At 39.9% G+C, this 16,195-nt stretch overlaps 1 protein-coding gene across 30 annotated transcripts in view; it reads right to left on the minus strand.

Moving 5' to 3' along the window:
* The window catches only part of DOCK9 (dedicator of cytokinesis 9), a 366,360-nt gene that overhangs the window by 73,182 nt on the left and 276,983 nt on the right, over window positions 1–16,195 (minus strand). For 16 of the 30 annotated variants that reach the window (XM_043997744.1, XM_043997733.1, XM_043997738.1 and 13 more), the window contains 3 exons: window positions 15,474–15,587; window positions 7,458–7,578; window positions 1,280–1,413 (listed from right to left, as the gene is read on the minus strand). In XM_043997744.1, coding sequence (XP_043853679.1) covers window positions 1,280–1,413; window positions 7,458–7,578; window positions 15,474–15,587 — 369 coding nt within the window. Of the gene's footprint in view, window positions 1–1,276; window positions 1,414–7,457; window positions 7,579–15,473; window positions 15,588–16,195 lie in introns of all 30 variants that reach the window. The other 14 variants (XM_043997725.1, XM_043997718.1, XM_043997721.1 and 11 more) reach the window with 1 other exon arrangement.

Here is a 16,195-nt window from a genome sequence, read left to right on the forward strand (position 1 = left end):
TCAAAGGACAGATCAGCTGTTTAGTGAATATTTTTCAAAAATAATGGAACAGGACAGAGAGTAGTAGTCTGCCACAAGGGGTGGTAGGACTTCCAGGGCTAAAGAAACCTTGAGGAGATAAAGGAGATGTCTAGAAAGGTAACAGAGGACAACCTGAAACTCAGGAGAGGAATTTGGGAGGCCCGATTCAAGTCAACAAGCATTCAATAGATGCTTACTATGTGTAAAGCCCTGGAAAGACAAAGGGGTGGGTGTGGGGGGGGGGCAGAATTCAATAATCTCAGCATTAAAGAAACTAATAATCTAATGCAGGGAGAGAGGGACATAGACACCTAAGAATGATAACAGGTAAATTTCTATAAAGGCAAAAGAAAGGTCTAGACAAAGTGCTACAAGCAATTAGAGGAGGGAAAAGTCCCTAGCAGCTGAGCAGAATGGGTCTGACAATCAGGAAAGCCTTCATGAAAAGAAGTGATACCTGAGCTTGGCCTCAAAAGAAAATGGGATGGGGCAGTTAGGTGGCACAGTGGATAGAGCACCGGCCCTGGATTCAGGAGTTCCTGAGTTCAAATCCGGCCTCAGACACTTGACACTTACTAGCTGTGTGACCCTGGGCAAGTCACTTAACCCCAATTGCCTCACGAAAAAAAAAAAAGAAAATGGGAGATTTAAAAAAGCAGAGATGTGGGGGCAGCTAGGTGGCGCAGTGGCTAAAGCACTGGCCCTGGATTCAGAAGGACCTGAGTTCAAATTGGGCCTCAGACACTTGACACTTACTAGCTGTGTGACCCTGGGCAAGTCACTTAACCCTCATTGCCCTGCAAAAATAATTAAAAAAAAAAAAGCAGAGATGTGAAGAGTATGTGGAGACATTTGGCAGTGATCTGAGTGAAAGGATGGAAGAAGGAAAAGATTAGGGAAGTTTTGTACAATTTGCCTGGTTTTAACAGATTTTCAAGGAAATGGGGAAAAAAATAAGGCTAGGAAAATGGGCCAGAGGCAGACCTAGAAGGCTTTAAGTGCCAGGGAAAGAAATCTGTCCTAGAACTCAGGTATTCTGAGCTGAGGTGGGCTAAGGCGATCAGATTAGAAGGCGGGGCACCATCGGCTGCTGAAAGACAGGGAAAGCAGCTCAGGTCAGAAATGGAGCAGGTCAAAGCTTCCAGGCCAGTTTTCCTTTGGTAAATGGCTAGGATTTATTGAGGCAAGTTTTCGTGACCTTGAATTAAATCCAATCACACGAAGAAGACTTATAAGGGACGTGAAAAAAAACAACTACCTTGTCAAGGGAATTGGTCTTCTCGAGGTTCCTTTCTGGAAGACTGTTCACTGAATCGGTGCTGACGAGAGAGCCTCTTGAATCAGCATTTCTCACACTATTGATATTTGGAGTTGACGTGGTATAGGGCGATGCTAAAAAATTTTTTTAAAAAATAAAAAAACGGGATAAAATGTTAAATATATAGATGTACTGCAATTTAAAAAAAACCTGCTATTATTTTTGTTAGGAAATTGGCTCAAGCATTTTATTCAGCTACTCCATCTTTCAAAATTCAGGCAATCAGTATTAATTTGGGGACCAAAAAACACACATGCATGGAAGTATGACTTCATATACCCAGTAACCTTGATCTCAAAGACCCTAAAGAGGCCACATTAGTTAGAAATACAGCACTCCTGGAGTGGAGCCAATAAGTTTGTTTGTTTGTTTTGGTTTGGTTTCTGTTTTTTCCCAAAGAAGATAAAATGTGCCTTTTCCAATAGCAACTACAATAAAAAAAAAACAACTAATTCTCTACGTTATACTACACAACAGTGAAGAGCATTCAGGACTCATGAAAATCTTAGGAACTGCACCACAGGATTGATTTACAATGGCAGTCACCTTAGAGGTCACCTTGTCCTAAAGTCAAAGTTGGAGAAGACATTGGTGACTGTCTAGTCCACCCCAAACCTTTATCAAAATTCCTTCTTCGGGGCAGCTAGGTGGCGCAGTGGATAGAGCACCGGCCCTGGAGTCAGGAGGACCTGAGTTCAAATCCAGCCTCAGACACTTAACACTTACTAGCTGTGTGACCCTGGGCAAGTCACTTAACCCCAATTGCCTCACTAAAAAAAAAAAAAAAAAATTCCTTCTTCAAGGGGGCAGCTAGGTGGCCCAGTGAATAAAGCACTGGCCCTGGATTCAGGAGGAGGACCTGAGTTCAAATCTGGCCTCAGACACTTAACACTAGCTGTGTGACCCTGGGCAAGTTGCTTAACCCTCATTGCCCTGCAAAAACAAAACAAAACAACAACAAAAAAAATTCCTTCTTCAAGATCAACAAATGGTCATCAAATATCACCTGAAGACCTCTAAAGAGAGAGAACCCACAGCTTTCTGAGGTAATACATCCTACTTTTGGACAGCTCCTAATTGTTAGGAACTTTATTCCTTTTATCAGGCCTAAATCTGTTTTAGCAACTTTCACCCACTATTCCCATTTCTTCATCATATGACCAAGAAGAAAAACAACAACAACAATGAATAGCACTTTATATAGCACAGATTTGCAGGTGGTATACAGAGTGCCAGGCCTGGGGTCAAGAAGACTCATCTTCTTGAGTTCAAATCCAGTCTCAGACATGTACTAGTTGTATGACCCTGGGCAAGTCACTTAACCTTGTTTGCCTCAGTTTTTTCTCATCTGTAAAATGAACTGGAGAAGGAAATGGCAAACCACACCAGTATCTTTGCCAGGAAAACCCCAAATGGGGTCATAAAGAGTCAGACATGACTGAAATGATTCTACAACAACAAGGTTTGCAAAAAGCTTTATATATGTTACCTCAGTTGGTCCTCACAACAATGCAGTGAGGTCAATGCTCCTATTATCCCCATTTTATATATGAGGAAACTGAGACTCATAGAAGTTAAGTGATTTACCCTTTTAGAGCTTGTAAGTGTCTGAGGCAGGATTTGAACTCTGTTCTTCCTGATTCCAGATCCAGTCCTGCAATTGCTGTGCCAACTCAAGAATAAACTGAATAATCAGCTTTCTACATGGTAGGGCTTAAAATACTGAAATCCCAAACTTGCTCATTTTACCAATGAGGATGCTAAGCCCCGGCAAGGAGGCTTAGCTGAAGATCTATATCTAAATAGCAGCAACAAGCTAGACCCTGGCTCTAAATCTAAAATTCTTCTGTTAGTGACATCATGCTGCTTGCAACAAGAAATTATGGAGCTGGTATGAAAAATATGCCTCTGGAGAAGTAACAATTAGTGTTTCTACTTGTCTTTAACGGTCATAAGGCATTAGGGTCACTTACCACCTGATGCAAAACAGTACTTCCAACTATCACAAGGCCACTAAAACCACAGGTTAACATGCTGTAAGCTTAAGCACATGCACTTTAACAACACAAAGGGCAGGCTATTAACCAGAAATGACTGACATTTGGTTTTGCAGATGGCATCTCAAATGTTTTTTTGGCACTGCATTCTTGCAAATGTAGACAGCAGTGGTAGGTACACAAAATCAATGTGAAGCCCCGGTTACCGGGGTTAGCTTACTGATCACCGGGAAGGGCCTGGCCTTTTGGAGTTCAGTAGGTCTAAGCTATTCCTGGGGACTGAAGCACTCACCTACCTGTGTCCTGGCCTTTTGTCAGGAAGGGGGTAAGGGCTAGGATTAGCTCTGGATTCATGCCCAGATGGTCTACCAAATCACATATTTGTGGCATTTCTTAATTAATTGGTTTTTGGCGTAACGATTAACATGTTAGAAAGGATTCTAAGCAAAGTCTTTTGCCTCAGTGAAGAGGCAGGGTCAGGAGCCTCCCCTTGGTTGATTTTCTCCAGTTTACCCTGTATATACTCATTTGTACAGTTGTTTGCATGATATCTTCCCCATTAGTCTATGAGTTCTTTGGAAGAGTGTCTTTTACCTTTCTCTGTATCCCCTGTTTAGCACAGTGCCTGACACATGTTTACTGACTAACTGATAAACCCACCCCAGGCACCAGCATTTCACTTCAGCTACCTCTGAGACTTAAGTACAGTGCAAGAATGGCAAGGACTGGGGCAGCTAGGTGGCACAGTGGATAGAGCACCAGCCCTGAAGTCAGGAGGACCTGAGTTCAAATTCGACCTCACACACTTAACACTTACTAGCTGTGTGACCCTGGGCAAGTCACTTCACCCTAACTGCCTCACCAAAAAAAAAAAAAAAGAATGGCAAGGGCCCAGTGTGCCCAGGTGTAGTTTAGATCATAGCAGCTTACACTTATAGGCTGCTAATGCTTTTTGCATCCTAGTAATCCTGATGAGCAAATATTGAAGTGATGAGAATCCCCTTCCCAACTCCAACCCCTCCCCCCCAACACACTCTCTTTTGCAGATGAAAAAAAATGAGAGTTTTAGCAACTTATCCAAGGGCAAACAGCTGGGTAATATCTGAAGTGGGACTGGAACCTGCATCAGCTGACTCCAAGGGCCAAAGCTCCTTCCATCACACCGAGTCTTCTCCCATGCATAATAATAGCAGCTAACCTTTATCTTCACAACACTGTGAGCTGACTGGGTGGCACAATGGATAGAATACTGGACTTGGAGACCTGAGTTTAAATCCTGCCTCAGACACTTACATCTAGATGGGTGACCCCTGGAAAAGCTGCTTTATTTCTCTCAGTTTCCTCATCATGTAAAATGAAGAATTCTTCCCGTTTTACAGATGAAGAAACTAAGGCTTAGAGGCTCACATTCATGTTTCTCCCAGTTTCAGAAGTCCAGAACTCGTTCTACTATAACAGGGATTGAGAACAGAGAGAGAAACGCAAATCTGAAAACAGAAACAAAGACTGAAAAGCCTAAAAAAAAAACCAAGGACAGGAGGCTTATTGGTTTTCCTCATCCTGTACTGCACAGACAGTAGGAACTGTGTATGCTGGAGGCCACAGGAGAGAAAGGTGAAGAGATGACAAGTCTCAGCTGTTCTCTACTTGTGGACAGATGGAAGCCAGAACAAGAGATAATCCCTGGGTCTTTTTGCCCTCCTAGTGACTTAGCTCTGATGTGCCAGATAGGATTTAGGAGGGGGGAAAAACTTTCAGTATCATTTTAAGACTCAGGGACTCCAAGTAAAATGGATCCTAAAATCCCAGAATTCCAGGCCAGATTCCAGAGCCAGCCTCCTAGTCTCAAGGAAACAGATGGTGGTATAATGACTCAAAATCAACTCACATACATAGCAGAATTACATTCATGTTTTCAACAGTTGGACTCTACAGATGACTAAAAAAAACTTTGATAAACAGCATGCATATGAAATAAAGATTTAAAAAGATTCTTCCCTCTTTAATTACCGTGCAGATTGCATGGGGCAACAGAGAAAAAGAGAGGGCAGAGGAGGCATACCTGAGACAAAGAATGTTTGCTATTTAAAACTAAGCTAATCATAGTGCAAACTTCGAGCAACAAATCAGCAGGTTTCAAGCATCCTTGTATATGCCACACTTGAATAAGATAAGACCATCTGGTGAGGAATCTATGTGGGCAGGACTGAGCATCTACGAGGCAGAGATTTAAGGAAAAGTCTGCCTAGAAGATAAGCATTTGGAATCCAATCAACTGGAATTTTTCACAGAGTAAAAAAACAAGTTTCAGTTTCAGGGTTATGGATTTCACTGTAAGTAGCTCATGAACAGGCTAACTGAATAGAAGAAACAAATGATTTAGGGATCAAAATTTGGGGTTTTGGTTTAGGGTTGTTTTTTTTGTTTGTTTTTCAGTTGTGAAGAATATATCTGACATTTGAGTATGTGCCTGAATATGTACCAAAGGTTTCCCATGAGATGTGGCGTGCACAATGGAATTCATACACAATTGAGTGGAGGGCAATCATCCTACATAAATGCACTAAAGTCAGCACACACAGTACAATGTGGGGGAAAAAGAGGACCTGTGTTCAAAATCTGGCTCTGCAGCTAACTGATGACATTGGGCAAGTAATTTCACCTGTCTGAGGCTCAGTTTCTCAATCTGTAAAATGAGAGGGTTGGGCTAATTGGCTTCTGATGTCCCTCCTGGTTCTCAGACACCATGAAACTCTCAAACATCTGAGCCTCAAAGAGGGATAGCTTGTTTTGAAATTTAGACTTCACAAAATCCTACAATATACATTGGGAAGTGAAGAAATCCAGGACTGTATCCTTGTTTTTCTTTTTTTTTTTAAACCACATTTTTTTTTTAAAGTGAGGCAATTGGGGTTAAGTGACTTGCCCAGGGTCACACAGCTAGTAAGTGTTAAGTGTCTGAGGCTGGATTTGAACTCAGGTCCTCCTGACTCCAGGGCCGGTGCTCTATCCACTGTGCCACCTAGCTGCCCCTATCCTTGTTTTTCTACTAACTCATAGCGTGATTTCAGGCAACCTCTTGAAGGCAGTGATCTGCAAGTCATAATACAATTTAAAATCAATGCAGACTGGGATGCAAAAGACATAGACAGAGAGAGAGACACAGAGAAAGAGTCAGAGACACACAGAGGGAGACAGAGACAAGGCCAGAGAGAGACACACACACAGAAAGACAAAGACAGAGACAGACAGAGAGACAATTTAGTTACAAGGTATTTAAACTATTTCTCTAGCCCAGGTCTACAACTCACATAGTAAAGGATCTGCATGATAACAAATTTCCTTCTCAGCATCCATGAAGGCACCTAATTTGCAACTCCACCCAGTTCAAACCCTGATCTAGGTTGATCCTTTTGCCCCTCATGCAGGACTTCCTTTAAATGATTTAAGATATTCTAGACTCTTTTTTTTTTTTTTTTGGTGAGGCAATTGGAGTTAAGTGACTTGCCCAGAGTCACACAGCTAGTAAGTGTTAAGTGTCTGAGGCCAGATTTGAACTCAGGTCCTTCTGAATCCAGGGCCAGTGCTTTATCCACTGTGCCACTTAGCTGCCCCCTAGACTCTTTTTATTGAAGGATATTTTATAAAATTTCACCAGGAACACAGCATTATTTCTTTTAGAATTCTCTTCTTTATATCTAGCATAAAACTCTATTGTATTAAATTAAGACCAAGTAATAATCTATCTTTGATTTGCCACCTCCCATTAAAACCTAATTTTCTGAAAGCATAAATAACAGCAAAAAACTTGAAAGTCAAAATGTGAAACATTGAATGAAAATATACAGCAATATAAAGGCTCTGAATATTATACTTAAACTACCAAAAAAAAGTGTTACTGGAATTTTCATATAAAATCAGATTCACTATGTCGATCTAGTACTGGAAGATTCCAATTAACACAAAAAAGAAAAAAATTCAAAGCAGAAATACATGTTTGTTTTTTTTGGTCAAAATACATGTTTTTAAAAATGTTAACTCATTCATTCAGACATTAAAAGAAAATAATTCTTGGCAGAAAGTTAAAATTAAAGCAAAGTAGACAACACGAAAATCATTACCAATGCCGGAGATAACGCCAAAGAGGTCTTTATGTAGGTTGTTATCCAGTGTATTTGCTGATTTCTGTGGGGTTACTAATGGATTTGTAGTTGGCATATTTAGTGATTCCTCCTTTGCATTCTGTCAACCCGCAAAAGAAGAGAGAGAGAGAGAAAGGAGAAAAAGTCATAATTATTATTGTACAGTTTGTATTTATTACCTAAAGTCATTCCACTGGGGGAGTGTGAGGGCATATTTTTTTTTCTTTTAACAAGCTAAGAACAACCTCGCACCAACTAGGAAAATGTGGGAAAAGAGGCAATAGAAGTGAGAATGAAGGATGAGAGGAGGGTAGAAATGGGAGGGAAGGAAAGGCGATTTGGCACACTTACAATCTGAGAATCCCATAATAACTTGCGTTCGGAGTGTTTTTAGGTGAGCAAGTCTCTTTTACAGATATTTCATCAGGCGAGATAAAGTAGACAAGGTAGTCAAGCATCAACATTTCTCTATTAACTCCCTTCAGCTGAGTTGTGGAATAACTCTCTCCTTCTTCCCTGCCCCCTGCCCCCTGCCCCCTCCAGCTGACTTTATAACCTTAGTTACTGTATCCATCAGTGCCTACATAAGAGGCAGCTGGGTAGCTAGGTGCAGTGTATAGAGCACTGGATTTTGATTCAGGAAAATGAATTCAAATCCAGTCTCAAACTCTTAGCAGTTGTGTAACCCTGAACAACTGGTTTAAATGCTGTCTGCCTCAGTTTGCTCATCCATTAAATGGGGAGAATAATAGTACTCCCTCCTGTGAGAATTAAAACGAGGCAATGTGTGTAAAGTACTTTGCAAATCCTAAGTGTTACATAAACTCGAGCTGTTGCTGTTGTTGTTTGTTGTTGTCATCTTGTACAAGTACTGTAGATGGTAAGCCCAGGATGGAAGAAAGAGAATATTGGCTTGAAACTGAGAAATTACCCAGCAAGTTCATCTTTCAACAATCACAGGCTATTCCCTGCTGCCAAAGCCCAGAGTTTTCTTTTGTTGTCTTTTGTTTTAACACAACAATTCTGCTCACAAATCTTTCAAGAATCCAAATGAGAGCTGACCCAAAGGGCATGGGATACATGTATGGTGGATGTAAGCAGGCTACAGTCCAGTACTGAGAACTCACAAGCAAGAAAGGGCGTCAAAGACATTAAGGACCATGTGATGGGAAAAGAGGCTAAGCCAGTCTTGTAGAATGTGAAAGAAGACACACAACCATCCTGAACTTTGGGATGATGGTCACAAAATACGAAGAGGTCCAGAGAAAATGCCTCCAATACAATGGGTTGTTTCTTTGAATTGGGGGTTCTTAGCCTGGGGTCCATTAACTTGTTTTAAAAAATATTTTGAAAAAAATTTTTTTTTAATTTTAAACTCCATTTCTTCTTTTTTTTTTGGGGGGGTGGTGGTGAGGCAATTGGGGTTAAGTGACTTGCCCAGGGTCACATAGCTAGTAAGTCTTAAGTGTCTGGCCAGATTTGAACTCAGGTCCTCCTGAATCTAGGGCCGGTGCTCTATCCACTGCGCCACCTAGCTGTCCCTAAACTCCATTTCAATATAATTCATTTCCTTTGTAATCCTATAGATTTTATTTTATTCATTTAAAAATAGTATGCTGAGAAGAATCCTATAAGCATCCCCAGATTACCCAAGGGGTCCCCAACACATAAAAAGTTAAGAACTCCTGCTCTACAGAGTATGTAAGGAAAGACAGGAACGAGAATGAGAGCAAAGGCTGAGAGTATTATTCACTTCCAACTTTCATACCCACAGAGCTGTTTTCTGTAGGAGAGTCTCTATAGCACTCTCTAAGTTAAGTGAAGTCTTACATAAACTAAGGTCTTAGAGCTTACAATTGCACTAATACTTTGGGGACAGCCTGTATTTCCCTAAGACATAAATAATCTTTCATTTAAATTTATATCCCTCTCACTGACCTTTTAACACAATATCTTGTGCTACTTACTTGTCTACACATTTTACGTCTCCTGATGGCAATAAGTTCTATGGAGTCAGGGACCCTGTCATTATTTTTTGAATCTTTTCTTTTCCCCAAAGAATATACCATAATACCATATGAATAGTAGTTACCCCATAAATGAAATGAACAAATGGATGAGTATTATTTTGATAATTCAGGGGGAAAAGAGGACCCAGGTTGCTAGGTTGATCAAAATTCCTCATGCTAAAAGATGGAAATTTACACAATTATTGTACAAGGCTCAGCTCCAGTTCTGTAAAGATCTGGCTTTTCCTACATTAATGGGGAAATTATTTATTTCCTAACTAAAAGGAAAAACGCAGAAGGTTTTAGATACATTTTTAAAGGGCCAAGATGGTGGCTTAACGCCTCTAAAACCCTCAAATCTTCCTTAAAACATTTGAGGTAATGCAGACAATATAACGTGTTGACTAAGCCTTCAGAATGAACTATGTGACAAAGTTAAAGAGTTTTGGACCAAAACTCTACCCTTGTCTAATAGAAAATTAAAAAAAAAAATCTAGGCCCCATGAACAAAAGTGAATAAGATGAATGGTCAAAAAATCCTCATGTGTACTTGGAGAGCCTGAAAAATTGCTATCCTTGGGGCAGCTAGGTGGTGTAGTAGATAAAGCACCAGCCCTGGATTCAGGAAGACCTGAGTTCAAATCCAGCCTTAGACACTTGACACTTACTAGATGTGTGACCCTGGGTAAGTCACTTAACCCTCATTGCCCTACCCCCAAAAGTATTATTCTCTATGAGTTAAAATTAAAGGCATATTTAGATACTAGTGTTGACATTTAATATTAAATTACTCATTAAACATTTAATTTTTAAAGAATTTCTAAAGACCCAGAAAAAATAAGGCAAGATCTGTCTGTAGTTTCACAAACAGAAGGGGCAGAGGACACAGCAGGTGTCTTCTTTCTCACCCCCTCCACACTGTAGACCAGATTTCAAATGGCATTTCTAGATAGAAGTTCCTAAAACTGGATTTTTATTTGAATACATCTATTTAGATTCTAGAATGAGTTTCTATGTGAAAGAATCTACTGGAATGAACTAATTTACCATTACCGATGAATAATGATCTTTATCCCTGAGCTCAAATTTTCCCAAAGTTTATTTCTTCATTTAATAAATTGATATCCCTCTTGTAAAACAAGGACCCTGGGTGAGTGTGAGTCATTGGTTACAATCTTCTAAGTTTCATTTTCTTTTTTTTCTTTCTTTGCAGGGCACTGAGGGTTAAGTGACTTGCCCAGGGTCACACAGCTAGTAAATATCAAGTTTCTGAGGCCACATTTGAACTCAGGTCCTCCTGAATCCACAGCTGGTGCTTTATCCACTGTGCCACCTAGCTACCCCTCTAAGTTTCATTTTCACCAACACTCATATGCTAAAAAAACCCCATATGCTTCTTTAGAAGACAGGTCTCTTACACTTCTGCTTTAAGTATTTCTATGCTTAGCTTTTCCAAATGTAATTCCTACTAGCCTTAATAAAGGACTAGTAAAAAATGGAATATGAAGAAAGGGGGGGTAATGAATGAATTTTTTTCTATGCAACATGATTATAGAACACATTTTGAAAGGAGCCTTCTAAACAGAGTATGAAGAACAATTTCCAAAAAGCAAATAAGCTTTGGAAATATTTAGAAGAGGCTCGTTCATAACTCTATCCACACTTGCCTCCAATGACCCTGAAATCACCATTTTGCTGCAAGGGAAGCACTGCTCAGTTTGTTTTCCTTATATTTAAGAGTCACTTCCCATCCCTTAAGAATTTTATAGAAAGCAGTTGCTGTCTATGCATTTTAACAGATGGAAGATCACAAGGACTGGTAATTTTTTTTTAATTCAGCATTTAAGTTTTTAATAAAATCTCATCCTATAAATAGACAGAAATTTTAAAAAATCACATTTCTATAGCATGTCCTTGCAACAGCCCTTTGGGGTAGGTAGTGCAATTATTCTTTGCCTCATTTAACAAATGAGGAGGGGCAGCTAGGTGGCATAGTAGATAAAGCACCAGCCCTGGATTCAGGAGGACCTGAGTTCAAATCCGGCCTCAGACACTTGAAACTTACTAGCTGTGTGACCCTGGGAAAGTCACTCAACCGCGATTGCCTCAAAAAAAATAAAATGAGGAAACTGAGGCACAGAGAAGGTAACTGGGTTGCTCAGAGACACACAGCTTCAGAAACTGAACCTAGGTCTTCTGATCTGAAGTACAATGCTCTTTTTCACTTTGCCATTTATGCTTCTTTTAATATTCAGCAAAACCTCCATTAATCCAAATGCAACTAATCCAAACCCTCAATTCATGAGGGAGTAGGACATATCAGAAGGAGTGTTAGCCCAACATTCCGGGGAGCCCAGTTCAAATACAGACTCATCCATTCATTAAAGGTTTTTGGTGACTCATGGAATTTTAGAACTGGAAAGGACCCTAGAAATCATCTAGTCCAATGGGGGCCGCTAAACTGTACGTAAAGATCCCTGTGGGGCTGCCTATTGCCCAAGAAAACCAAAACATTTTTTGTTGTTCAGTTGTTTCAGTCACATCTGACTCTTCGTGACCCCATTTGGGATTTTCTTGGCAAAGATCCTGGAGTGGTTTGCCATTTCCTTCTGCAGCTCATTTTACAGATGAGGAGATTCAAGCGAACAGGGTTAAGTGACTTGCCCAGGAGCTACTGAGCATTTCTAGTAAATATTTCTTTTCTTTTCTTTTTTGGGGGGGCAATGAGAGTTAAGTGACTTGCCCAGGGTCACACAGCTAGTAAGTGTCAAGTGTCTGAGGCCGTGTTTGAACTCAGGTCCTCCTGAATCCAGGGACAGTGCTTTATCCACTCTCACTGGGTTATTGTAAGCATCAAATTGATAATACTTGGAAAGGATTTTGCAAACCTTGAAGTACTACATTAATGTTGGCGATTATTACTTTATTACTATTTGGGGGCAGCTAGGTGGCAGAGTGGATAGAGTGTCAGGCCTGGAATCAAGAAAACTCATTTTCCCGAGTTCAAATCTGGCCTCAGACACTAACTGTGTGATCCTGGGCTAGTCACTTAACCCCATTTGCCTTAGTTTCCTCATCTGTAAAATGAGCTGGAGAAAGAAATATCAAACCACTCCAGTGTCTTTGCCAAAAAAACCCCAAATCAGGTCATGAAGAGTCAGACACAACTGAAAAACAACTGAACGATGAATTACTCTTTTTACTCATAAAATAGAAATAAGAATGAAGACATTAAAAAGATCTTTAAGGGACTTCAGGAAATAGAACCAGGAGCAAGGAGAGAGGTCATTCAATTCAGGAAACATTTATGAAGAAAAGGCACTGGAGATACAAAGGGAGAAAAATTTAAAGTCTCTGCCCTCCTGGAGTCTCATTCTATTGAGAGGAAGACACACTTTTATGTAAAGAACTACAAAACACTGTATTCCAAAAAGTCTTCGTGTACATTGAAACCACACTAAGACTTATGGGATGTATTGTGCATACAAAGCAAAGACTGTAGAAAGGTCTGGTAGAGGAGAGAAAGCATTTGAGCTCAATTCTGAATGGGAGTAAGGATTCCAAGAGACAGAGGTGAGGGCAGAGAGAGAGGACCAGGTGGAAGAAATTAGAGGATAAAGAGAATGGCAAATCCCTTGGAAGGTAAGGCAGTGTCAACTGAAGAGAGGAGGAGGGAGGAAAGGGGTAAAGGGAGATATGCTGGCACTTGACTTCTGAATCTGCCTGAGTAAAAGACTTCTGAGGTCGGTTACTGAAGGTGGAAGGAAAAAAAGAAAGGGTGAGCTACAATGCCAAAGGGAATCACAATACAAGTTAGAGACCCACTCCAAAAGCCAACGTTTATTGAAGGAAGGAGAAAGAAAAAGAAGAAATATAAATCATCGCAATCTTGGGAATGAAGAGCCCTGAGCATGGAAAGGGGCTAAAATATATAAATGTTTTAAGAGGTATAGAGAAGAATGAATCACATTATAGATAAAAGGAGGCTGAAATAGTGAAGGGAAAGCAAAGGTTTTACAGAACCAACAATGACAAAAGAGACATTCGATGTCTAAGAAAACGTTCTGGCTTTGCTGGGCAGGAGGAGAATATGTGCAGATACAGGATATAATAAGATTAGAGGCCTAGAAGGGACCTACAGGATTATCTAGTTCAGCAGTTCTCAAAGTCTGGCACAGACTTTGGGGGTCCCTGAGACCCATTGGGGTTTGGGGGGTCAAAAGTATTTTAATAATAATAACAGGAAGATATTTTAATTTCTAATACAATACAGAATGCATAAACAGAAGCTCTTTGGGGAGAGGGGTCCTCAATAATGTCTAAGAGTTTAAAGGAAAAAAAGTTATATGATAACTTTACTATATATTTAAGAGAATAGCAAGTTGCACATAAAAGATTTTCAGTTTCATGCACAATCATCTTCTTCCTCTTCTGCTGTTATGAAAATGCTTATTTTATTTCTTAAGTTCAGAATAAAATAAAATTGTTTTTAAAAAAGAGACCAAAGAGTTTGAGAACCATTGATCTAATCACCTCATCTCAGAGCTGAACAATGTTCCCGAAAGGTTAACACCCAAGGTCACACAGGAAGTAAGTAGCAGAGTGAACATTCAAACCCAAGTCTCTTAACTCCAAATCCATATCACTACATACTTCCCTCTAATGCCACTTCTCACATAGACAGGGTTTAATTCAGCTATACAGGATGTCCCAAAAGTCTTAGTGCATTTTAAGTTATAGTAGTTACTACACATAGTTTACAAACAGGACATTCACAGCTTCATGAGCTATGTGAAACCAAGTGTTTTTCCCATTGTTTTGTTTTGTTTTTGTTTTTTTGGTTTTTTTAGTGAGGCACTTGAGGTTAAGTGACTAGCCACAGCTAGTTAAGTGTTAAGTGTCTGAGGCCGGATTTGAACTCAGGTACTCCTGACTCCAGGGCTGGTGCACCATCCACTGTGCCACCTAGCTGCCCCTCCCATTGTTTTTTTGTTTTGTTTTTTTTTAAGTTTTGTTTTTTTTTTAGTGAGGCAATTGGGGTTAAGTGACTTGCCCAGGGTCACACAGCTAGTAAGTGTTAAGTGTCTGAGGCCAGATTTGAACTCAGGTACTCCTGACTCCAGGGCTGGTGCGCCATCCACTGTGCCACCTAGCTGCCCCCCCCTTTTTTTTTTAAGGTTTTTTTTTTTTCCTCCCATTGTTTTTTAGGAAACAGGTTCTGAGATGTTAAGTGGCTTATATAGTATAACAAGGGTCAGTGATAGAACTCTGGCCTCATCTTCCTGAGTTCAAATCTGGCCTCAGACACTTACTAGCTGGGTGACCCTGGGTAAATCATTTAATCCTATTTGCCTGAGTTTCCTTATCTGTAAAATGAGCTGAAGAAGGAAATGGTTAATCACCCCAGTGTCTTTGCCAAGAAAATCCCAAAAGGGATCACAAAGAGTTGGACATGACTGAAACAAATGAACAACAACAAATATAGTAAGTGGTAAGTAGCAAAGCCTGGATTATGAACTAGAATCAATCCCAACTTGTCCTCTACCTTATCATTTAGGTCAACATCTCTAAGCTATTCTTGTTCTAAGGGTGAGGGTCTCTGGGACCTTTATGACTTGATCCTACTGGGGTTGCTGGGAGCACATTAAAGCCTTTGATTACTCAATAAATAGAACCGAATGTCTAATATATAAGCTATGTAAAATATGTTTAAGTGCATTTTGTAATTTTTTAAAAATTAATACCTCTAATAGTCAAGTGATACAAAGGTGACATGACTTTGGCAAATTAGAAGTACATCAAAAATGTAAAATCTCACCACTACTACACTCTAGTTATAGAATGAGGGAAAATGTAAGGGCTGGACCTGACAATTCTAGTAATTATAAAATCTGTTTAACCAGAACATCTCATTCTCCATGCATCGCAGTCTACCAAGACCTTACTGAAGCACTAAAACAACAAACCAGCCAAAAAGCTAACTTACAGTGCTTGGGTTAACCGGGAAGGGTGACACATCTTTCACATTGATTCGCTGGACATTTTCTATTAGTAGGCCAAACAGAGGTAGATATAAAGTAGCGATCCTTGCTTGATGGCTCTGAAATAAGACACAAACAGTTGAGGATCACTTCCCACATCACTATGAGAACTTAAAAGAAGGATGATTTTTTCAATAGAAGCCTTCATCTACAGCGGTGTCAAACTCAAATAGAAAGAGAACCTTGTGGACTACTTATTGATTTAGAAATTCACAAATTAACACTACCTTAGTTGTCATTTTTTAAAAAAATGTCTTTTATTAAACATTTCCCAATTGAATTTTACTCTGGTTTGGGCCGTGAGTTTGGCCTGCTCTGTGACTTAACAGAGAAAATTATTAGACAAAAAGGTTCATTTAATGCTCTACTGGCACAATATTTATCAAGCAATCAATCAATAGGTGCTTATTAAGCACCTACTATGTACCAAGCAGGTGCTAGGCACTGGGGATACAAATAGTCTTTCCCCTCAAGGGATTTGAGAATACAATATGTTTACAGATAAATACAATATGTTTACAGGATAAATGAACAATAAAGACACAGTGATGGGGGGAGAGAGGTACAATGATCACTTCCAAATTCCAGGAGTTAGGAGCACAGAACCCTCGCAATCTGGAAAATCTGCTTAAATTTTTTTTTTTGGCTCTCCCTTGATACCAGAGAA

The sequence above is a fragment of the Dromiciops gliroides genome, chromosome 3 (assembly GCF_019393635.1).
Source record: "Dromiciops gliroides isolate mDroGli1 chromosome 3, mDroGli1.pri, whole genome shotgun sequence".
Taxonomy (NCBI): Eukaryota; Metazoa; Chordata; class Mammalia; order Microbiotheria; family Microbiotheriidae; genus Dromiciops; species Dromiciops gliroides.